This window comes from Microtus oregoni, unplaced genomic scaffold, assembly GCF_018167655.1.
Source record: "Microtus oregoni isolate MIOR12 unplaced genomic scaffold, Mior012 000046F_ref0000063, whole genome shotgun sequence".
Taxonomy (NCBI): domain Eukaryota; kingdom Metazoa; phylum Chordata; class Mammalia; order Rodentia; family Cricetidae; genus Microtus; species Microtus oregoni.
In genome coordinates this window covers 15,917,984-15,942,563 of record NW_024543220.1, presented here as the reverse complement: position 1 = coordinate 15,942,563, position 24,580 = coordinate 15,917,984, and the positions used below count along the sequence as shown (strand labels likewise).

At 45.0% G+C, this 24,580-nt stretch overlaps 1 protein-coding gene across 2 annotated transcripts in view; it reads right to left on the bottom strand.

Moving 5' to 3' along the window:
- The window catches only part of Dnah8 (dynein axonemal heavy chain 8), a 240,644-nt gene that overhangs the window by 46,101 nt on the left and 169,963 nt on the right, over positions 1-24,580 (bottom strand). For both annotated transcript variants that reach the window (XM_041634704.1, XM_041634705.1), the window contains 8 exons: positions 23,493-23,745; positions 22,456-22,646; positions 18,842-18,963; positions 15,973-16,091; positions 14,606-14,808; positions 12,026-12,099; positions 9,805-9,957; positions 8,964-9,119 (listed from right to left, as the gene is read on the bottom strand). In XM_041634704.1, coding sequence (XP_041490638.1) covers positions 8,964-9,119; positions 9,805-9,957; positions 12,026-12,099; positions 14,606-14,808; positions 15,973-16,091; positions 18,842-18,963; positions 22,456-22,646; positions 23,493-23,745 — 1,271 coding nt within the window. The remainder of the gene's footprint in view (positions 1-8,963; positions 9,120-9,804; positions 9,958-12,025; positions 12,100-14,605; positions 14,809-15,972; positions 16,092-18,841; positions 18,964-22,455; positions 22,647-23,492; positions 23,746-24,580) is intronic.

Sequence of the window (24,580 nt, the reverse complement as noted above, 5' to 3'; positions counted from 1 at the left end):
AGGCATATAGACGGTATTCCTAACGACTCCCTGTCTGGTAAACCCAGAAAGTCATACAGATGAGTACAGTTTCTATGCTATCAGCTGACCCTGCCTGGCACGTGTGATCTCTGAGGAGAGTCCCTCCCGGGCATCATCTGGTGTCCCAGTACCCATGTCTAGACTGGGAATCTACATGGACAGCAATTCTGCTTCTCTGAATACACACTAACTGCCTTCTCCAACACTTGCGAGGGTACACATGCTTACATGTGCACGCACAGATGCATACACACACACACACACACACACACTGAAGTCTTCATAAGCCACTTACTCTTGCTCATCCAAGCCTCACTTACTGCAAAATCCCACCTTTTAAAGAAACCTGTTAGCAAAGAGAAAACCATGGACAAGTTACAGAAGAAATTCTGCAAGTCAGATGGTTTTAGTCACTGACTTTCAAGGTATGCTTTTAAAATATTAATGAAATCATTAGTGTTAATTTAGACCTAGTTGTTCTGACCCAGGAGAAAAGACGAAGGGCAGAAAACAAAGAAATTCAGAGCCCTCACAAAAACAGAAAGGTGCGCCCATTATTTCTTGACCTGACTTCTTGGCTTAGGTTGTCACGCTAATGTGACTCTCGTCCCCATCACTTAACTAATTGATTTAAAGGGGGACAACCAGCCTAAGAAAAAGAGTTTCTACACAGGAAAAAAAAAACAACGTTAGAGCAAACAGACTACAGAATGGGGGAAAGCTTTTACTAGCTATACTTCAGACAGGTTAGTATATAGGATAAATAAAGAACTACAAAAATTAAATACCAAAAAAATCCTGCCAGCTAATAAATGGACCATTAAAATAAACAGTCAGATCTCAAAAGAAGAAACACAAATGGCTAGTGAGTATTTTTTTTAAGGGTTCAACATCACTAGCCATCAGGGCAATACAAATTAAAACTATTTGGAGATTCCGTCTCCCCCAGTTAGAGTGGTGATCAGCTAGGATATAGACAGCAAACGCTGGTGACGATGTAGGGGAAGAGGAACTCGTTCTTGCTGCTAGTGGGAGTGCAGACTAGTGAAGCCATTGTGGAAACCAACATGGAGGGCCCTTGACAAGTTAAAGCTAGAACTACCCTCTGACCCGGTCATACCACTCCTGGGCATCACCTCAAGGACCCTGCATCCTACCATAGAGGCCTGTACCTCGGCGTTCACTGCTGCTCTCCTGGCAACAGCAGGTAAGTGGAGGCAGCACAGATGCCCATCAGCAGATGATGGATACGGGAAAATGTGGCCCATACATGACTAGGTTTTATTTGGCCTTCAAGAAAAAATGAAATCCTAAAGTATTCAAGAAAAAAAGTGACCCTGGAAAGTTGACTGCTAAGTTATGTACCTTAGACTCAGAAAGGCAAATATTACATATATCTTACATATATATATAACATATGTATCACATATATATTACATATAAATGTTCATATATATATAAGGAGGTGTGAGTGTGCATATAGGCTATGAAACTCAAAAGGAGAAACACAAGAGAGGATAAAGAGGTATTGAAGAAGGGGTTGGGGAAGAACAGGAAAGCAACGGGGCCACTGGGGATAGAAGGATACAAAGATGGCAGGGAGATGAGGAAGAAATGGGGAGAAATCACTTAAAACCAAAGTTGTTTGAAAAATGCCACCAAGAAGCCCAGTGCTTTGCATGCTAATTAGAAAGATACTTTTTTTAAGTTGACCAGACAACCCAGGAATTTGGACTGAGTTAAAGACTTCTTTCTGTAATTAATACTAGGAAGACATGCACCCTTGAGAACTATGTCCCATTTTGTTTTCAGAGAATGTGACAGGGACGGGAGGGCATGGTGTTGACAGAGGACCATGGTCCCGAAGACCGTGTGTTTCTTTGGATGGCTTCCAGACTCAGCATTTATGTTCCCTTCATAACATTGGCTTTATGTTGCTGTGATAAACACCATGACCATAAGCAACTGGAGGGCAGGCAGGGTTTATCTGGCTTGCTGGTTGCAGTCCACCATCAAGTCCACAGCAGGAGCCTGGAGGCAGGAGCTGTACCAGAGACCACGGAGGAACACTTCTCACTGGCTTGCTAACTTTGTGAGACAACTCAGACCACCTGCCTAGGGACGATACTGCCCATAGTGGAGACCACATCAACCAGCAATCAGAGACTGCCCCCTGGACACACCCACAGGCCAACAGGATAGAGACAATTCTTCAGTTGAGGTTTATCTCCTCCCAAGCGTGTCAAGTTCACAGCAAAACTAACAGAAATCGTTGGTTTGTTTATCTTGTTGGTCATTGTTGAAATATTTGGTTCTTCAACCAGATTTTGGAGCTGGGCCATGAAGGACAGGTATTCCATCTTTGTCTTCTCTTGGTGAACAGATTCACACCTGTCTAAGTCATGTTGGTCAATTACACTCCTAATGAAGAAACTCCTACCTCAGTGACTTAGTCTTCCCTTGGTGAAAAGACTCATGGTTGTCTAAGACACATCAGTCAGTTACTCTCCTAATGAAGAAACTCCCACCTCAGTGAGGTCAATTACAAGGCTGATTCAGAGTTTTGAAGTTCTTGAGTAGATATTGGAAATGCTGAGGTGAGACTCTTCTACAGTCTTCTGGGAGCCAGGGTGGAATGGAGCCTTTCATATCCACATGAAAATCATTGCTGTGGTTTCTTCCATTGTGTAAGCTTCACACAGTAGAGCATAAGTCACTTAGAGAAATGGGAATCTTACCCAGTTTTGAAAAAAAATGAAAAAAAATAAAAATCTACAGTGAATTTTACCTAAGCATTTGACTTAATTTTTTTTTTTAAATTTAAGGTTCAATTAGGCAGAGGGCTGAATGAAATGTAATTCTTTCTTTGCAATTACTGGGGGTACTCGAACTGGCTCCATGGAAACACTTCCATTTATTATGCACGGAGCGAGGGCAACTCAGCTCTTCCTTAAAACGCGATTTTCAAAAATTACCCCAGTGCTGAAACTTGCCTCAGATCATGTCACTTCTTATCAACTTTCATCTAAAGAATTCTCATTTTAAGTTGGCTCACTGAAGGCAAAGGCAGTTGAGTTCATCTTGTTGAAAATATTTTTTAAAAGAAGACAAAATCTTGATTCTTTTTTCCTTTAAAAAAATAATTTTAAGTTCTTATGTCTGTCTGTACGTGTATCCACCCACCCACTGACCTCTCTAAATGACAATAATGGAAGAAAAGAACGGCTCCCAGAGAAATGGCCCAGCAGATAAGCATAGCATGATCTCAAAGGCCCTGATGACAAGCTGATCCCTGAGAATCACATGGGGGTGGGGACAGAGATGGCTCCCTGAATCTGTTCTCTGACCACATGTGAGCTATGTCACATGTCCCCCCCATAAATAAACAAAAATGTAATTTAAAATCATCAAAAAAGAAGAAAAGAGAAGGAAAACAAAAAAGACTCAACTTATCAGAGCATTGGGACCTGGGTGCTCACTTGGAATCTTGGATACAAGAGATTCTGAGGCTTAATTAGAATGTTGAATCTCTTCAGTCCAATTAGCGTTTTAGAAGCCCTGGGTCAAGGTCTTATTAGCACAATAGAAAAACATTAAAATACATGTGTTCTCGAGAAGTTTTCATCCAGTCGAGAAAATGAGACACAGAAACCAGAAAAGGACAGTGCGGCAGCAAAGACAATTAGCTGCTGAAGTTTACCAGGACGATAAGCCAGGGAAAAAAGAAACAAGCCAGACAGCTGACCCGAAGCCTCTGGTTCACAGCGAAAAGGAGGCTGCTGTGAAAGCAGAAAGGAGGCCTGCGGGGTTGGTGACGGATGGAGAAAACACAGAGGCACCAAGTCTGTTGGGAGGACGGCAGGCAGAAGGTCCTACTGCGGTCCAGGGCAAGCTTTGGGAGCAGCAGGGTCCCCAGGCTCACGTTCTTTGGGGTGTGCTATAGACAGATTTGAACACAAAGCCCCTCCCACTCAGAAAATGGCAAACAGGAAGGGGATGATTTTAAGGGCCAGAGTGTTCCACATACGGTTTGAACAATCTAGTCCCCCCTCCCACACACGCATGTGTGTTGATGTGTGTGTGTGTGTGTGTGTCTGTGTCTGTGTCTGTGTTTGTGGGGGGGGGAGTGTGTGGTGTGTGAGTGTGTGTTTAGAAATCAGAGCTGGATGTCTTCTTGTCTCACTCTCTATATTATTTTTTGAGACAGGGTCTCTCACTGCACTTGATTTGATGGATGGGCAGGCTAAGGGACACGCCCCAAGGGTCTGCCTGTCTCCACTTCCCCATCTCTGGGATGGCAGACATGGACGGCCACAGTCAGCCTGGACAGGAGTTCTGGGAATCTAAACGCAGGCTCTGATGCTTGCCTGGCAAGTGCTTTGCAGAGTTCCTTTCCTCCACTGAGGAACACAGAAAACTGAACTTGCGATGAAATATGGAAATGTCCTGAGATCGCTGAAGAGAGCATGCTCAGCGGTCATTTATGTGATGCTGAAGCGCGCCCTGACTTTATAGGCGCTCAATGCCCTTCCCTGGCTGTAGTTAACTACCAAACCTAGTAAAACCGGGAGATGAGGTCCACACTAAAATGAATACACTCTGTACTAAAGAATATGAGTGTAATGTTAAGAGGATCATGGGCAAAAACGGTGAGAATGGGTCGGAGACAAGAGGACGGGAACGTGAGAGAGAAACCTGCACCGTGCCACTGTGACTATTCAGAGAGATTTAAACCAGGATCTTCTAAACATGCTAGCCAAAGCAAGAACTTTTACGTGCACTATTGAGTTTGAAAAGGGGTGTTTTGTCAAGACTTCAATCAGACAGATCAGACAGGACAAAGCACGGAGAGGGGGAACACTTTCCTGAATGAACATGTATTGATGGTGGCATTTCCTGGGCCCTGGCGATATGACTGTGCTTATTCACTTAATGTTTAAATTACTTTAAGGACTGAGATAAAAAAGAAAAAAAAAAGTCCGCATTTACAAGTACCACTGCAGGACTCTGGAGATCCCAGAATCCCTCAGGGGCTTGTTATCCTGGACCAGGAGCAGAATGACTGTGGCAGAGAAACAGTAAAAACTCTGTAGATAAACCGCTATAAAGGTCTCAGGTGTTAGAAGCTCTGTGGGCAAACCACAAGGATAAGAGGAGGAATTCCCAAACATGAGAAAATTGTAAAAATGGCAGTGGACTCCTCCCTTAAATGCAGTGGCTGTTTGGCCAGCATCATTCTCAATTTTTGTTGTGTATCAGAATCATATGGGAAATTACTAAATGAAAATGGAGTCTTCCCATCCTCCACGCTTTGCTGCATCATCATCATCTTCATCTTCATCTTAGCCACAGCTCCTTTGAGAAGTCACATCTCAAGCTTTCCTGTATGCATCAGAACTCAGGTGTTTTTTACACATTAGATTCCCGGATATGCATGCATGGATGGATGGATGGATGGATGGATGGATATGTCTATGAGTATATGTATGTATATGTATACACACATATTATGCATATAGGTACACATATATGAATATGTATGTATGGAAAGATGTCTCAGTAGTTTAGAGCTCACATTGCTCTTCCAGGGAACCAGAGTTCAGTTCCCAGCACCCACATTAGTTGGCTCACAGCCATGAGTAACTCCAGCTCCAAGAAGACATCTGATGCCTTCTTCTGACCTCCTCAGACACCAATATACCTCCATGCATGCACATGTACAAGCAAGCGTGTACACACACACACACACACACGCACACACACGCACGCACGCACACACTCATACACAAAACCTAAAAAAAGAACACAGGATATTTTTTTTAAGACAGGGCCTCTCATTAGACCTTGGACCCACCAATCTGACTAGACTGGCTGGCCAGGGAGCTCAGAGATCGACCCACCTGCACCTCCCTCCCCTCCACTCTCACCCCTCCCACCTCGCTGGGAGGCTGCAGACACAGGTGGCCTTTCCCCGAGTTTTCACAGGAGCTCTCCGGGATCAAACGCTGGTCTTCAGCCTGGGTGGCATGCACTTTACAGACTGAGTTCTCAATTTTTTTAAAAATATTTTGTTTTGTGCTCTCTCTCTCTCTCTCATGCATGTGTGTGTATGCTCATGAGTACGAGTGTGTGCGTGTGTGCATGCATGTGTGTATACATGTGCTGTGTGTGTGCATGCATGTGTGTGTACATGTGCTGTGTGTGTGCATGCATGTGTGTTTGCATGCATGCGTGCGTGTGTGTGTGTGTGTGTGCGCGCACCATGGATAACATAACTTCTGAGGGTAGAGGTCAAAGGACAACTTTCAGGAGTCGGTTCTCTCCTTTTTTCACCAAGCACTCCAAGGATGGAATTCTGGTAGCTGTGGAAAGCAGCAAGTGTCTTCACCGACGTAAGCCATCTTGCCAGACCCCCAATCTTTTTTATACTGGCATTCCATTATTCGCTTTCCAGCTCTGGAAGCAGAAATATTGCTTTTTCTCTGTTTTAACCTAAACATGAATCTTGTTCACTACAAGCACAGTTTGGTCCCTGATGGATCAGAGGCTTGGGGCTCTTCTGTTCAGCACTCAAAGCCCACTAAAAGCAGGAGTTGGCACACTGACTACAGGGAAAAATCCCCCCCACAACCACTCTCCAGGGCAAGCTCAGGGAAGAGTTGAGTCACTGTGACTAGAAATAGTCAGAAAATATTGTTATCTGTGAATGGGGGATCAAACAACAGGGCCACAGCAGTATTTGAACTGGAGCATGATAAGGGGAACAATCCTCAGATAGGACTGCATGAAATCGGTCTCTGGAGAGCTGTAACTTACAATCCAAAAGTCATGGAGGAACTTAGTCAAAACGACTATTCATGAAGAGTGCAAGCCTACGTGCATTCTCCCAGACTCGGGGGGATGGAGAAACACCCCCTGCCCTCTGGAGGCCGCACAGGACCCAGCGCAGTGCTGGGAACAATGAGCCTGAGGGAAACTAGATTTCCCTACTTCCTTGGGGGGCATGAAGGGACTTGTGTACTCCCTGTGGGCACAGCTGAGATTACACGCGCCAGGACACAGCCAAAGGCTCATTTTGTCCTTCTCCCAAGCCTGTGGAAAGTAGAGACACAGGAAGAAGCCCTCTCATGTCCCCATGAAACCAAGAATACCCCATGTGAATTAAAGGCATGACATTGTCCAACACTGAACCCAGCCACACCTAAAACGGAGTTTTTTTAAAAAAAATCCTACAAGTAACTTTCTTAATAACTATAAAATAATTAAATCACAACATAAGCAATTAGTAGTAATCAACAGAAGTTAACTGGTGTGTGAAAGCTGTCGGCATCAGCCTGGCAGGGTGGTTACCCCTTCCTCAAACCGGCTGCTAAGAACTAGGGACTGAACTGTCCATCATAGCCAGGACACCCCAGATCTACCATGGACGACACAGGCTCTCTAAGACTCAGTTGCCTTAGTTTTCGTATGTGTGTGTATGTGTATGCATGTATATGTGTGTATGGTGTGGGAGGTCCTTCTGTCTATGTGTTGCTTTTGTTGGTTAATGAAAGAAGAACTGGCTTGGCCTATAGAATGGGAGGAGGAAGGTGGGGTCAGAGGGAGAAGCCATGAATGCTGGGAACTTTCTCCCGTAAGCCACAGTCATGTGGTGATACACAGATTAATAGAAATGGGTTAAATTAAGATGTAAGAGTTAGCTAATAAGAAGCTAGAGCTAATGGGCCAAGCCGTGATTTAATTAATATAGTTTCTGTGTGATATTTCGGGTCTAAGCTAGCCAGGCGGCTGGGAACCAACAAGCTCTCCCCTCCAACATGTGTATACATGTGCATGTTTGTGTGTGTGTGTGTGTGTGTGTGTGTGTGCGCGCGTACGAGCACGCGTGCATGTGAGCATGTGTGTACATGGAAGCCAGAAGACAACCCTTGAAAGTCGATACTTAGACACTGTCTACTTTTTTTTTTTAACAACAGAATCTCTAAGTGGCCTGGAACTCACCGAGTAGTCTAGGTGGTTAGCTGGTGAATGCCAAGGACCTGCTTGCCTCTGCCTCCTCAGTACCGAGATTTCAAGTGTTCAGCACCATGCCCAGCTCTTTATATGTAGGTTCTGGAGTTGAACCTGGGTCCTTAGGCTTACAAGGCAAGCAACGGGCTGACTGAGCCATCTCCCCAGGGCAGCTGCCTCATTTTCAAACCTATCTTGAAAAGCAGTGGTTGCTGCTCTCTGAGAGGATGTGGATAAAAGTCTTGGCCAACCCAGGCACTTTCGAGTCCAAGTTTTGTTCTTAATAATCTGTTTGTTCATTGTACAAATATTTGCTGTGCTCAGCGTTGTGGTCTGAGTAGGAAACACCCCCCACAGGCCCATGTGTTGAAGGTCAAGTGTCCACTTGGCAGGGCCATTTTGGAAGTAGTGGAAACTTCAGGACTGGGTTGCAGGAAGTAGGTCCCTTGAGGATACAGAATTCGAGGGGTATCTAATCTGTGGCAGTATTCTGTTTCGATTTCCAGTTCCTGGCCACTATGGGATGATCAACCTCTGCCATGTGCTCCTGACACTAATGTGTCTTCCTTGTCTTGATGCCAAGTGACAGAGCCCTCTGACTTAACCATCTGCAACCAAAGGAAAGGCCTCCCCCTTAAACTGTTTCCCTCAGGGATTTCTCATAGCAAGGAAAAACGACTAAGGCTCCCCAACTATGCCTCACAATGGCATGACCGCAGGAGAGTGAGACCGCAGGATCAAAGGCGAAGCCTCTGTAGCCAAGAAGCTCACGGTTACACAGTAGGGGTACAGGCGGAATCACAGGTGGGGTGAAATGCCAGGAAGGAAGTGGGGGCATGGAAGCTGATGCCATCCTCCCCAGGGCTCTCTCCCATGGTCACAACACCAACTCATCAGCGCCCCCTAGCAGTGAACACTGCTTTCCTGGTTACCTGCACAGTGGAGTGCAGAAAGGCCACTGTGTAGAGCATGGGCTTCCACATGGGTAAGTTGCTGATGTCCAGGAGGTCTTGGTTGATTCCGGCGAACGTCCTTTTCAGGCCTGCCCGCACACCTTGGGGTGGTTCGTTTGTGAACTTGAGGGAAGTCTGTTGTGAGAAGCAGTTGTGTTATTGTTACAAAGTACTATAGGGGAGCTGGGAGAGGGCTCAGTGGCTAAAACACTGGTTGCTCAGCAGAGGACCTAGGTTTGGTTCCCAGCACCCATACAGTAGCATACAACTGTCTGTGACTCCAATCTCAAGGATCTAGTGCCCTCTTCTGGTCTCCTAAGGGCACTACATGCACGTGATACATATAGTTTAAACAACCACACATATAAAATAAGTCAATTAATAAAGGAGAACTCATATTATGTTAGGTAACAACATGCTTATAGCATAGACTATGTAGTCTGGAATTCAGCAGAGTAAAAGCCAATTACACTGATCAGAGGACAAACCTGATAAATTAATATGACCTTAGAACTCTCTCGTGATTTTACTATATCAGCCTGATTGCCATAGCTAAGATTTATACACTCTGCTGTGTTCCTTCATTTACAAACTGTGTGACATTTATTTATTCTTTGGGTGGCCCAGCATATGCCACAGCACAGACGTGGAGGTCAGAGGACACCTTGTTCTTTCCTTCCACCACACATGTTCTGAAGGTCAAACTCAGGTTGGTGGGCTTAGCAGCAAGCACTTTGATCCAACCATCTTGCCCTTCCCATCCACCCTTCAGTACTGTCATGAACTATGTTGTGAACCTGGTTAGCTCTTGGTAACAAACCTGGAGTAATGTAATTGGGAACCGGTCGTGGGGCTCCGTGGTTATCCACACTCGGAAAGAGTCCTCCATGGTCTCCGTGGTCAACAGCGTCTCTAGTAATTCTTCCATGAACTCTAGACCAAGGTGACAGTTTTGCAGTAACACCCAGCCACCCTGTATCCAAAAAAGAGCCCATATTTATTTCTCATATCTTGTAATTATTTTACCAAAGCAAAATGCACCATTTCAAAAATAAGTTTGCTTATGGCATGATTAGCTTGAGTCTATATTTAATAATTAAAAAAAAACTATATGTCAACACTGTCATCTGCTCTTGGCCCAATCTGGAGACTTCAAGTCAAGTGGCTAACCACTGTGATGAAGTTGCAGTCTGTCACCCCTAGCTCCTCAGAGATTAGAAATGAAAACTTGAGTGTGTGCGCCATCTAATGGTGAGGTTGGTAACTTGCACAGGCTTGATTAAGGTGAGAACCCACTCAACAGCACACCAAGAAGACAGCTTCACAGTCATCCATAAAAGTGCTTGTCACCTTGTGAAAGTCAGAGGTGATGTATGTGGTGGCGTTTGCTAGCCAAGCTCTAAATCACACTGTTTGTCATCCCTTTTCCCAGGGACTGCTGAAAATATGATTTATTAAGCTCCGCCTAAAAGGGTTAAGTATAGCACCTTTTAACAGTAAGTCAGAGGCCATCACTCCCCTATGAAAACAAGACTATCCACTCGTTTGCTGAGTCAGTGTCAGGCTCTATACTTCAGGCTGGCCTTGAACTCACTGTGTAGCCTAGGCTACTCTTGAACTCCCAAGGCTCTTTCTTCTAACCTCCAAGTACTGAAATTACAGGTACGCATCACTGCGCCCACTAAGTCAACATTTTAATATCTAGATGTAACTACAGTAGACTGGATAACTACATCTACAAACTGTTAAATGCAGTAAATGCATGATAAGGTATTTAAACTGTGCCTTCAATTGAAAGGAAAAATATCTGAGTCAGGCTGGCTTAAATAGCACAGAGGACGCACTGGGCTTATCGTGAGTTACAGAAGATGAAATTCATCGTCATGGACACAGTCCTTTCTGGTCCTTCACTCAGCGTTCAGTGACAGCGGATGTGTTTGAAATCTGAGGTTCCCAAGGTCACATTACGGCCACACTTGTATTTATTTTTTTTCTTTCAGATAATGCCATTATCAGTACATTGTGAGAAACAGATGTGGAAGTTACAAAAACTATCATCCCAAAGAAGATTAAAGTCAATGTAATATTCTAAAGTTTTCCTGCTCACTGAAACTTAAAAAAAGGATCAATTTTTCCCAAAGTAGAACAGACAAATCACCCGAAAGGGTGGAAGATCTGACTCAAGTAGAAATAATTGCACATCATTGCCTTGATATATAAATTAAATATAATTTATTATTGAATTTAATTAGGTGATAAAGATTAAGGCTTAGGGCACTTGAAAATTAATGACCAGCTTGAAATTTTGATGACCTAAGTAGAGCTTTGGACCATTACCCCTCACTGGTCATTAATTCCCAGGGAAGAGCCGTGACAAAGTTGCCACAGACATGATGAGATCAAACACTTAAAAACAAACCAAGATTTCTATCTTACGTTTATAAATTATGCCCTTTCTTATTACAGCTGAGATGGCTATCTGCAAAAGCATTTCTAGAAAGTTAACGATCTGTGTATTTATTAGGCACAACATCAACTTCCTCTCAACATTCCACTTCAATAAAGATCATCATCAATACTTAAAACAAAAAGTTCTCAACTATTTCTTATTTGCCTGAAATGATCCATTATCGAAAAAAATGAAAGCCTGCCTTTAACTGAAAATTGAAATTTAATGGCCTTGATTTTTTTCCTTATATTAGTAGTGACCATGAAATTCCAAGAAGGCTGGTGCTGTAACCTTAGGAACCAGATGTTGTGCCTAGATTGTAAACAGATAGATGGATGGAAAGATACAAAAAGAAAAAGAGGTGAATGTGGACCATAGAAAGCAAGAAGCTTGTAAAGGACATAGAAAACTGTCCTTTCTATAGAGCTACAAGGAGGAAAACTGCCTTGAGATGTAAGGTTCACAGATGACCAAAGGTTTGACCATGCAACACAAATGGAAAATGAACATCACTATCGCTTCCAAGGTAGACCAGATGGATGGGGGAATGGTAGTGCTTAAGTCAAAACAATGGTGCTCCCTGGTTGCATACCTGTTGCATGGACATCTGAATCAGTTTTCGAGCATGCACTTCTTGTCCTTGTCCCATTGAGATAGTTCTACATTCTGCAACACAAGAAGCTCACAATAACAAGATGTCAGTTTTACCACTGTCTCCTTCCCTCCTTTCATCTAAGAAGGACCTGGCTTTCCATAGTGACAACACAGATTGGACTTCAAAAGAGTGTATATGCATATGCATATGCATGTGTATGTGCATGCATGTATGCATGTGTTTGTGTATCCATGCATGTGTTCATACATGCATGTATGCATGTGTTTATGTGTGCATATGTGATCGCATACATGTGTGTGTGTCTAATTTGGGGGTATTTCATTTTGCCCTACTGATTTGTTTACTTGTTTTTAGCCAGTTGCACAGTGGTTAAATTATTGCCATTTGATAAAGCTTTAAAAATTTAAGAGCAGTCATTTCCAATTATTGTTTTTTCTTTTCAAGCTTCTGTGGCTATTCTTGTCCGTCTATGCTGATGATCTAATATCTTCCTGGGATCCAATTAGGGGAAAATGATGTTTGAATTTCAATTAGACTTATATTCGATTTACAGACTAATCTATAAAATATTGACACCTTTACAATATTGAAATCTAATGCTAGGAATCAGTTTTAATCCTATTTATTTGAATTAACATTCCATGTCACTGAGAAAGTTTTATATTTTTCTTTAAATGGGTATTTTTTAAATGACCCATTTCATCTTTATTGCTAAGTTAATGGAATTTTTACATTTTATTTTTACAAGAAAGCACAATTGATTTTTTTAAAAAAATATTTATGTTGTGAGTAGCCACCTTGCTGAACTGTTCTATTAAGTAGGGCAATTTTCAGTTGATTCATTTCTGGTTTGAGCTAGGCGATTACATTGTCTGAGAGTAATGGTGGCATTTTTGGTCCCTCCTTTTCGGTAGTTATATCTTTTATTTATGATTCTCACAACACGTTAGCTGTATCTTCCACCAGGATGTTTAATCACCGTGGCAGTGGGCAGACATCTTTGTCTTGAGTCTGACTTTAATGGGTATGTCTCAGTTGTTCACCAGCAAGGCTGCTGCCAACGCCTCCAGCACACCAATCACTTCACAGGGTCTTCTGCTCTAGCTTTGCAAAGTCAAATATGGATGCGGAACTTTTTAAAAAATGTTTTTACTGTCTTTAGTGTTTGTGTGTGTGTGTGTGTGTGTGTGTGTGCATATGCATGCCATGGTCTAAGTTTGGCAATCAGAGGACAACTTGTTGGAGTCAGTCATCACCTTCCACCTTTATGTGAGTTCCAGGGATTGAACTCAGATCATCAGGCTTGGCAGCAGACACCTTTACCAGCTGAACCTTCTTGCTGACCATAAATTGCTTTCCTAATATTTACAAAGTAAATTAATCAACCCTGCAAGTATGGCTATAGTGACTTTATGTAGCAATGCCAATGACGCCCAGGCTCCCTGAGTATGTGGAGAGAATCAACGGTTCCATTCACAGGACAGTGTCCCCATCCTTGAGCCCCACTGACTCTATCACTGCTGCCTTGCTGAGGTGCTACAAGTTCTTACCCTGGGAGAATATTCCTTCTGTCTCCTATTGGTGATGAAGAAATAATCTCATATCAAGAACATGGTGCTTCTTTATAAAGGGTCAGGGCTGGAGAGAAGGCTCAATGGCTAAGAGGCTCAGTAGCTAACTTGCTACTTTTATAGAGGAGCCAAGTTCAGTCCCCAGAACCTACATCAGGTCGTTCACAAATGCCTGTAAGTCTCTTCTGGTACCCACATTCACCACACATACCGACAACAGACACACACAAACACATAATTAAAAATAAGATAACATCTTAAAGAACGCGGTGCTTTCTCCAGAATCTGTGCAGCTATGAACCTATGATCATCGTTTATTCCTACAGAATGCGGTTACAGCTGTCGCACATCCTGTTGGGGTACGTTCACATCTGTCTGCTCCAGCTGTGCTCTGCTTAGCCCCAAACCTCTGAATGACTCATTACTAACTTGCTATTGAACGAAAGCATGAACAAATGAATCCCTGGCCATCAGACATTTCAATAATGGTTCTAGTTTTTCAGATTATAACAAAATACACTTTGGTGTCATTTTATATAAACGTGGCAGCGGTGCATGATGGCTCCTTATCACTCTTGCGTCCTGCTGTCCACCAGCACAGCCATCTGCTGATGAAACAGTCTGAGAAAGATAGAGCTTTCTCAAGGTCTGCTCAAAGACACCTGTGTCTCAGGTACAAATGGAAAAAAAGGAGGAAAAAGTTTAATTTTTAAATATAGCTTTGTTTCATAGACAATTTTCCTCTTTCTTTCTTTTTAGACAGGATCTCACTATGTAATCCTGGCAGGCCTGAGACTCACTATGTAGACCAGGGTAGCCTTGAACTCACAGAGATCTGCCTGCCTCTACCTCCCAAATGCTGGATTGAAGGTGTGCACCACCGAGCCTGGCCACAGATTCTTCTCTAAGAATCACCCACGAGAGGTGATATTCAGAGCAAGCATGGGTGTGCTGTTAAACTTCATACACAAAGGGTCAGTCATACCCAACTTCAGTTTTTTGGCCAGGGCATCAATCTGGATGGTGGGGTCAGAGCCCATGGACAGGAAACAGATCAGAGGCGTATGTGTATCGCTTTCTTCCCACGTCTTCTCCAGATTTAGGATAACTGGCTCCGTGTACTTCTCCTCCAGAGAGTCCGCGATGTATTTTCTTGCTTGAAAAACGGTGCGGTCTGGGCACCAAGATCTTGAAATGAATAAAAAATTAGAGGAAGTAAGTTCAACATGCTCCCCCTCTGTCTCTAACTCTGAAGGTGAAAAGGCCATGCGTTTAATTAACAAAGGGACAGCAGGCGCATCCTCCCTTCCGCGGGGCTGTATGAGAGGGGTGGCTAGCTTTGCTATCCCTGGATGAGCACAGATTTAATCGTGTGGGGGGTTGGTGTCCGGTACTGGCAGGGAACTGGGTAGCGTCAGTAACAACAGAGTGTCCTCTGCCAGCCCCAGCCCGTGATGGGTGTGCCAAAGGGCCAGAAGTAAGCTATCAGCAAGCAACTGGTTTGAACAGTTTGTGCGTCACACACCCTAACAAGTTCAACACACACAGGACACATCAAATAAATAAATGCCAGACAGTTATCGTTTAGATTTGAGATCCGCTGTCTCTCAAGCAGATTCTCACTAATAACACTGGTCATGTGACATGGGTCCAATGTTAAAATGGTTGGTATAAGACAAATGGCTTATTTCAGTGAAAACAAGTAATCCTTTCATACTCTACTGAGCAGGGGGTCAACACTGCGGCCACCCTGGTCACTCTCATGGGTGACAACAGTCAGCAAACAGCATTCCCAATGGCAAGCTCAGGTATGCTACAGTAGGAAACAAAACTGTCCTAAATAATTCACCTCTTTTTGCTATTCATATTCTGTGGGGTGTGTGTGTGTGTGTGTGTGTGTGTGTGTGTGTGTGTGTACAAGCCAGAGCAAGAGAGTGGAGATCAGAGGATAACTTGCTGGAGCTGGTTCTCCTTCCACAGTGTGGGTCCAGGGACTCAAACCTCTGGCAGCAAGCACTTTTACCCAATGAACCATCCCACCAGCCCAAGTTCCATTTCTTTTTTTTTTTTTTTTTACAGAGGTAAATTCAATAATGAATGATCCACCCACGATCAAATGGATAAAAGAGACATAAAAACATTATCTTTCCCGCTTTCTCTGAAAGCCCTACTGCTAATACATTGTTGAAATAGACCTCTCTCCGGCTATCATTTACTGTCAAGGAACTGCAGGGCTGCGTCCCCACACAATGCACAGAACAGCAGGGAACGCAATGATGTTGACTGCCAGGGTCAGACTTGTGATGAGGTCCAGTGAGTGATGCTTCCAGATCTCGATGGCCCTGTGCTCACCTGATGAGCAGAAGCTTGCGGCAGGTATCCAGGGAATCATTATATCCATCAGGGATGATCTCCTCCTCCGGGGAGTCTTTGTCGAACCAGTTTTTCCACCCCTTCTCATTCCGAGATATCTAAAAATAACAAGCCAATAACTAAGTCGCAAGACTGCATGAGATTGGGATGAACCAGACCTTCCAAAGGACCCCCAGAGAGCTACTCTTGCTGGTTCTTGGCTTACAAAGCCAAACAACCCCACTATTGTCTACAATGACCTGAATAACATAGAAACAGTGTTACTGTTGCTTTCAGTTTTGCTAGTCGCCTTCCTAGGTTTGTTCACTACAGTTAGAATAATGTATCCGTGGCACAAACAGTTATATCAAGGCTTCTCAATCATAACACTTCATTGACACTTGGGGATGGACATTTTTATGAAGTGCACGGCTGTCCTCGGTGTGGTAGTGTAACTGGCAAGAGAAACACTTGTGTCCCTCTGTGGTTAACATACTCAAACCACAGGTCCCTAGAAGTTGGAATTCCACCCAGGAATCTCATGCTGAGAGAGGCCCTGGGAGCAGCCAGAGGACCGTGCCTCATGAAGAATGGTTTGCGACTTGTCTTAGGCCACCTTGCATCAGAGACTGGAGCTGGCACAATGGAGGATTCAGTGACAGCAGAATGTCACCGTGAGCCTGCCTGCTTACTCGGGCAAGCCTCTTGACTCCCCACAGTTTAAACCTGACCCCCGGGTCACACCTGCTGAGTCAGATTGAGAGCAGGGAGGCACCAGATCTCTGCGAGATCTCTCTGTCCCTCTTTCCAGTGTGGCTGCATTGAATCTCATTCTTCTGCTTTTCACTATTAATTGGTCTCTTTAATTGGCTTACTGGGACAGGCAGTTGAGCCTGTGAGGACAGGCTCTAACCCTAATCTCTCTGGTAACAGCAAGCGTGCTTTGCAGCATCTCCGTTCTCTACCCACTAGATGCCAGTAGCATCCCTGCCTTCAAGTCTGAACGATCAGAAATGTCTCCAGACACTGCCACATGCCCTGCTGGGGGTGGCACAAAATTACTTTCCACTGAGAACCATGGAGGTGGACCAATTCCCCGGAACACTGATCTCTATTTAAAAATAGCAAGAGAAGCCAAAAATCCAAACTTTCATTTTCCTAGCGAGACATTAAAGCTGAGAGCGGGAGAAGCCTCTCCGAGTGGGTCTCAAGTAGCTGCTCATCGGAACGCATGCAGGGGACCTGGGGGTGCAGGAGCATTAAAAGGTGCCCCTGCTGCCCTAGTGCCATTGAGTCTAATTAGAAGCCCTGTGCTGCTGAGTTTGTCTCATAACCCTCAGCAGCCGCCAGGCTGGGGTCCTCAAGATGGTTTGTCAGCACTTTTGAGAAATCTATAGTGAGCATTAAAAGCAGACAGCAGAAGTTCACCTCTCAGATCCTATGTGCCAGACCTACGGACTGAACTTTTTTCCTTTGTCTCCCTCCCTCCCTCCACCCACCCGCCTCGTGTTATATACATACACGTGCTTGTGGATCTGAGCCACTCCGCAGTCACGAGCCCTTGTCAAATAACTTCCCCCATCATGCTCCATCAGGACCCTCACCTGAGCCCAGACCTCCCCACTGCAGCTGGACTGGCTGGCCTGCAAGCCCCAGAGATCCTGTTGTCTCTGCTTCCCAAGCACTGGGATGGCAGACTACGTCAACTCTCCCAGGGTTTTTTGTTTGTTTGTTTTGGGGGTTTTGTTTTTAAAACGCAGGTCTCAAGGGTCTGGTGGCAGGTCCTCATGCTTGCACAGTTAGCACCATCTGCCCAGCTCCTTCTTATTTGAGACACAGAGAGGTGGGAACCCACTCAGAGCTGGGTATCCTATCAGCAGTTCACCGTAGAGGACACCAACAGAGAGCAGGTTGTTAACCAATTAACTCTGCAGTTCAATTGCTTCAGCCTTGTCCCTGGGGCGGTATGAGACAGGGGAGGGGTTCTGAAGTGCGTCTAAACTGTCCCCCAGAGATTACAGTGGCTCAATTGCTCTTCCCTTGAGGGCTGGGGTAAGGGAACAGGCTGGAGGGGGTGGGCTGGGGTGGTTAAGCTGAGAAAGCACCTGCCATGCTATCCATGAGGTCCCATGTAAAAAGCTCACTGTAGTGGCATGTGTTTGGAATCCCAATGCCAGGGAAGTAGAGACAGCAGAGCCCTGGGACTCTATCCCGGACAAACTGTACTACTTGGTAGGATGGATGAAGCCAAAAGAACGACACCCAAGGTTAACCTCTGGCTCCTGCATGCATGTGCCCACGCGTGCATGTATAGTCGTGCACATACACAAAGCCTGTGAAAAGCTCCCTTTGAAGTTCGTCCATCCACACCCCACCTCCCCTACCCAGAAGGCCGCACTAGCTTTAATCCAGTGGTTCTCAACCTATGAGTCAAGACCCCTTTGGGGATCAATCCCTTTCATAGGATCGCCTAAGACCACTGGAAAACACAGATGTTTACATTATGATTCACAACAGTAGCAAAATCATAGCTATGAAGCAGCAACAAAAAGAATTTTATGGTTGAGGTCACCACAACGTGAGGGTCTGTATTAAAGTGTCACGGCATTAGGAAGGGTGAGAACCACTGATTCAATCTTCGTTTTGCTTTCAAGCCAGGGTCCCACTACGTCGGTCAGGATGGCCTGACCACCTGATCCCCCTGCCTCAGTCTCCTGAGGACTGGGACTGCAGGCGTGGGCCATCACACCCATCTAAATCCGTGTGTTCACTTGCTCTTCCCCTGCGGGTAGAAACTGTCACTGGGAGGCCCTGGTTAAACAACTGACTGTGTTTTCATCTGTGTTTTATGTAGCCCCTCTTCCTTTACCTGGTTCATAATTTCTGCAAACTGGGGGAGCTTACTGAGCTCCACGAGGTTCAGCCACGTCATGTCCAGGATCCAGCGAAAGGGTTTGGGGGGACACGCCTTCAGGTCCAGAGCTGCTCCGCCTGGAGAGACATGCAAGACACCAGTTTGCTATTCATTCTTAGGAATATATTTTTCCAATAACAAGACACCAATGGACTCTTGAATTGTTGTGGTGGCTTTTATTTTTCCTTACCAATCTGGGATTTGTAAAATTTTTATCAATGGATAGAATGATCAGTCTTTGTGTGACTTTTATAGTTGCCTGTCAGCCACCACCGCTCCTCCACAAGTTCTATACTCTGTAATATTTCCCACCATGTTAACTAGATGGTTAGATAAACAGACAGAGGGAGGAAACAAAAGGGAGAGGAAGCCATTATGGGGATAGTAAGAAACCTGGCACTAGAGAAATTCCCAGGAATCCACAAGGATGACCCAGCTAAGACCCTAAGCAATTATGGAGAGGATGCCTGAACTGGCCTTGCCCTGTAGTCAGATTGATGACTATCTTAAATGTCACCCTAGGACCCACATCCAGCAACTGATGAAAGCTGATGCAGAGATCCACAGGAGAGCACTGGACTGAGCTCCCAAAGTCCAGTCGAAGAGTGGGAGGAGAATATGAGCAAAGAGGTCAAGACCATGATGGAGACACCCACTGAAACAGCTCACCTCAGCTAATGGGATCCTATCAACTCTACTCTTACAGGGAAGAAACCAGCAAAGGACCAAACTAGACCCTCTGAATGTGGGTGACAGTTGTATGGCTGGGGCAGACTATGGGGGCCACTGGCAGTGGAACTACTGCTTGTACTGGCTTTATGGAACCCATTCTCTTTGGGGGGATACCTTGCTCAGCCTAGATAGAGTGGGGAGGGCCTTGGTCTTGCCCCAAAGCAATATGCTAGACTTTGTTGAATCCCCATGGGAAGCCTTACCCTCTCTGAGAAATGGATGGGGGTGGGAGGAAGGTAGAGAGAATGGGAAGAGGGAAGGGAGTGGGAACTGGGATGCAAAATGAGAAAAGATAGTTTTTTAAAGTAAATTATTTTTTTAAAAAAGAGCAGAAAGTGCTTTTAACCGCTGAGCCATCTCTAACCTCACAACTCTGACCAAATGCTTCCCTTTCACAAAAACATACAGGGCAATAAAAATATATGAGGGGTTCAGATCTTTGCTCCCCCATTTAGTATCTTCCTGAGAAGCTGTATAAATTGAGTGTTGCAGTTTAAGAAAGAAAAGAAAGAAAGAAGAAAAGAAAGGAAGGAAAAAGAAAAGAAAGAGGAAGGAAGGAAGGAAGGAAGGAAGGAAGGAAGGAAGGACAGACTTACATAGACTCCCGTTCTCTACTACAAAGGACTTCAGGGATCAGTGGCTCTGAGAGCTGTGACACCTCAAATATCACGCAAGCTTCCTCATTTCTTGCCCCCTAAAACTGAGTGTAAGCAGAAGCTTTGCTCTCCCATCATTACTGCTAACAGAAAAGTAGATACTGAAACAGCCACCTTCATCAACTGATGCTTCTCTACCACAGGGACAGAGCCTGCCCCTGCATTTCTTCTTGATCTTCTCCAAGAAGTCAGAAGAACACAGCTAGACTACCTCATTGCTTTCAAGACATGTATTCCTGAACCCAAGGGGAGAAATTACAGGGAGACTCCTCCCCAAAACACCCTGGCTGTTTACCCTACACCTGCATTCTCTTGGACAACGGACTCGGTCTCCTTCCCTCTCTCTCTCCCCTCACCCCATTCTCTCATCTGTCCGATGAGAGTAACAGAATGATGGGATAGCAGACTCTACCACGAGGTTGCTGTGAGGTTAGGAAAAGCTACGCCATCATTAGTGATTATTTTGACATTAAATTTGTATCCTCCTCTGGTTTTTTAAGACTCGGGTCTTATGAGCAGCTTATGAAAACCCCCATACAGCAAAACAAAGATAGTATTTTTTCTAGAATACACCGGCAAGGAAACAGGGCTATCCGTTGATCTATAGGGCAGGTTTGCCCCTGGTCTCCATTTCATTTTCCAAAGTGCCCTGACATCCTGAGCTGGGAAAGAAAGTCAAAGGCACCTTACAAATACTGCAGAAAACAAGAAATAATTGATACCTAAGAACTGTCACTCCTGGGAAATCAAATATTGCTGTGGCCATAAATATCAGAAGTTCTCCCTTGAGTACTGAGCTCACAATGATAAAAAAAAAAAAGTCCATGATATAAGAGTTTATTTGTTAAGTCTATGAAAAAGCATTAAAAAAAAATAAGCCATACTGTCCTTTAAAAAATAATTCCATCAAAATGTAGGCCAGTTCGAAACTAAAACAGACTATACAATAAAGCAGCTTTGTCCAGGAAATACCCTCCTTTTCTGCCGAGCTGATTGTAGTTCTGTCAATCAACTGATCGTGCAATTCCAAATTAATCTTCCTAAAGCACTGCTTTGTTCCTGCCTCATCCCTGCCCATAAAACACTCAAAGGGTCCCTCCTGCCGTCTGAATTGAACCCAAAGTCCCCAGGCTGGCCATGCAGGCCCTGTGCAATCTCACTCTCCAATTTGATGAAAAGGGCTCACACATATGCTCCCACCACAGCCCATGTGAGCGCCCATCTTTATCCTGCTGCAAAGACCCCTCCCCTGCGTGTCTCTATGCGTCTCAGCCTCCTCTCACTCACAAACCCTCTTTCAAAGAGGTCTGTTTCTTTTGGCAAATATCTCTGGTCTGGCTGCTATCATTAATGAGGCTTTGTCTGGATGGGAGGGTATCTCCAACCCGCACGTGTCTCAGGCACAGGCTGTGTCCCTGGACTCTCTTAGTTTTGACAAGGCCTATATGACTAGGCTGTGGCGCACATCCTGACCCCCCAGCAGAACACGCCCTTGCTCTGCAGCATCTTGTCTGCGCTGTGTGCCAGCCTGCCCTTGTTTCCACACTACCACACTCCTTACCCAACCTCGGGACCATTCATGAAGCTACCCGACTCTACCAAGGAGCCATGCTGCCTCTGCGGTGGGTGTGGCAGCAGCTCCTATCTGAACTTTGGTGGTTTGATGTTGTTAAAATTATTTGGTGGTGTGTGTCAAATCCCAAGCCAGCCTCAGCTATGCAGTGAGGTCCTGTATAGAAAAGAGAAAGAAAAAGGGGAAGGGAGGGAAGGAGGAAGGGGAGCAGAGAGGCAGCAGAATAAAGTTCATCACCAGTTTTTCCTTGCTTTGACAACAGGCTCCCAAAGCATGGGCAATGATGATGAAACCAAATATAGTAATTAAACTAAAAACACAGGGTCAGGACAAGCCCAAATTTTTGGTAAACAGAACTATAGTAGTGGAAATTGAAAGAGGCCAAAGGAGCGTGAGAGGGAGATTAAGACAATAATGCTGCTTTCATTAGGGTACCACACTGTTCCCTTCTGCGTTCCTGAAACGGCATCATTAGGGTACCACACTGTTTCCTCCTGCATCCCTGGAACAGCATCCAAGTATATCCAAGAGCCCACTGGAGCCAGCGTCTGCCAATGCTGCCCCTGCTCTCACTCCCAGCCAGCCCAGCCACGCTCCCTGCATCTCACCTTTAATCAGAGCCTGGAACTCTTTGTGCTTGACCATCCCTCTCTGAAGATCAATCTTTAAGGTCATGAGTAGCACAAAGAGGAATTTGTGGTTCTCGTACAGGCCTCTCACAGAGTATGTGAAAACCTCATATGTCAGGTACTCAATGATATTTGTAATTCTTTTTTGAGGTAGTGGAGACTTTTCAGATCTGCAGTCCATTTTTTAAATCAAGGAGATAAAAAAAAAATACCAATTTCTTTAAGACTGGAAATAACAAAACGTGGGTGTATGTTTGTGTGTGGGGGTGTGAGGGGAGGGCGTATATCTATGTGACCAGAGTTTGACATCTGGTGTCTGGTATCTTCCTCAATCTATCACCACATTATTATTATTATTATTATTATTATTATTATTATTATTATTATTATTAGTTTTTCAAGACAGGGTTTCTCTGTAGACCGGGCTAGTCTTGAACTCACAGAGATCCGCCTGCCTCTGCCTCGCTAGTGCTGGGATTAAAGGCGTGTGCCACCACCGCCTGGCTTTTTTTTTTTTTTGACCACCTTTTTTTTTTTAAGTACTATTTTTTATTTTTAAGTGTGTGTGTATGTGTGCATGTGTGTGCACTTGCCCATGGAGGCCAGAAGAGGGTGTCATATCACCTAGAGCCAGAATTATAGGAGTTAGTTGTGGCTGCTGGGAACCAAACTCCAGTCCTTTGTAAGAGCCATCTCTCTAGTACCCACCTTATTTTTGGAGACAGGGTCTCTCACTGGACTTGGAGCTCACTGATTGGCTACACAGGCTGGCCAGGGAGCTCCAGTGATCCATCCACTTCTACTCCCAAGCATGGATTTACAGATGTCTGTTGTCATGCCCAGGCCATTTATGTGGGTGCTGAGAACCTGAATCAAGTCTTCATGCTTCCATGGCAAAGACTTCACAGACGGAGCCATCCCCCCCCCCCCACACACACACACACACCCCAGCTACCACCACAAAACTTTAACTTGCAATCTTGAAAATGACCGAGAGGAAGGCAGGGAGGACTTGCCTGGCCATGGACTGGTCGAACAACTTGAGAAACTGAGCCAGTGAGGTCTGGTACATGATGTTGACCATGCTCATCTCTGTGATGAGGAAATAAAGGATGCTGCCCCGGGTGGCCGCAGGCCGGAACTCCTCCTGAGCTGTGTTGATCTTGATCTCCGTTTCGGCGGCCACATGGAGTTTCTCGCTTACTTCCGCTGCCGTCTGCTTGGTGATGCGCAGGACACCGATGAGAGACTCGTCGTCCACCAAGGAACCTGAGAATCAAAGCAGCAGGTGCAGAAAGGAATTACAGAAGAACAGGAAGCTTGTTTCAGATACTGGGTTTCTAACCCAGAGGCCACAAGAAGGAGAACTCAACGCCAAAATGTCCCTGAGCCATCCAGAGCCTAAATCTTTCTAAACATTCCTACTGAGGGCTCTTCATCCTCCACTCCACCTGAAAAGCAAAAGCAAAGGACAATACGACAATATCTGTTTTGATTTTACATGTTTGTGCATGTGCATGCATGTGTGCATGTGTGAGTGCGTGTGTGCATGCGTGAGTGCATGCGTATGTGTGTGCTCTTGTTCATTTGCTTGCAGGTACATGACAACCTCAGGTATGGTCCCTCAAAGTCTGACACCTCCTCCCCTCGTATTTGAGACTTACCAAGTAGGCTAGGCTGTCTGGTCAGCATTACTCAGAAATCTGCTTGACTCGACCTCCCCATACTGAGGTTACAGGCCTGCACCACCACATCTGGCTTTTTATTTATTTATTTATTTATTATTAAAGATTTCTACCTCCTCCCCGCCACCGCCTCCCATTTCCCTCCCCCTCCCCCAATCAAGTCCCCCTCCCTCATCAGCCCAAAGAGCAATCAGGGTTCCCTGCCCTGTGGGAAGTCCAAGGACCACCCACCTCCATCCAGGTCCAGTAAGGTGAGCATCCAAACTGCCTAGGCTCCCACAAACCCAGTACGTGCAGTGGGATCAAAAATCCATTGCCATTGATCTTGAGTTCTCAGTAGTCCTCATTGTTCAGCGAGTCCGGTTTTACACCATTCTTTTTCAGACCCAGGCCAGCTGGCCTTGGTGGGTTCCCAATAG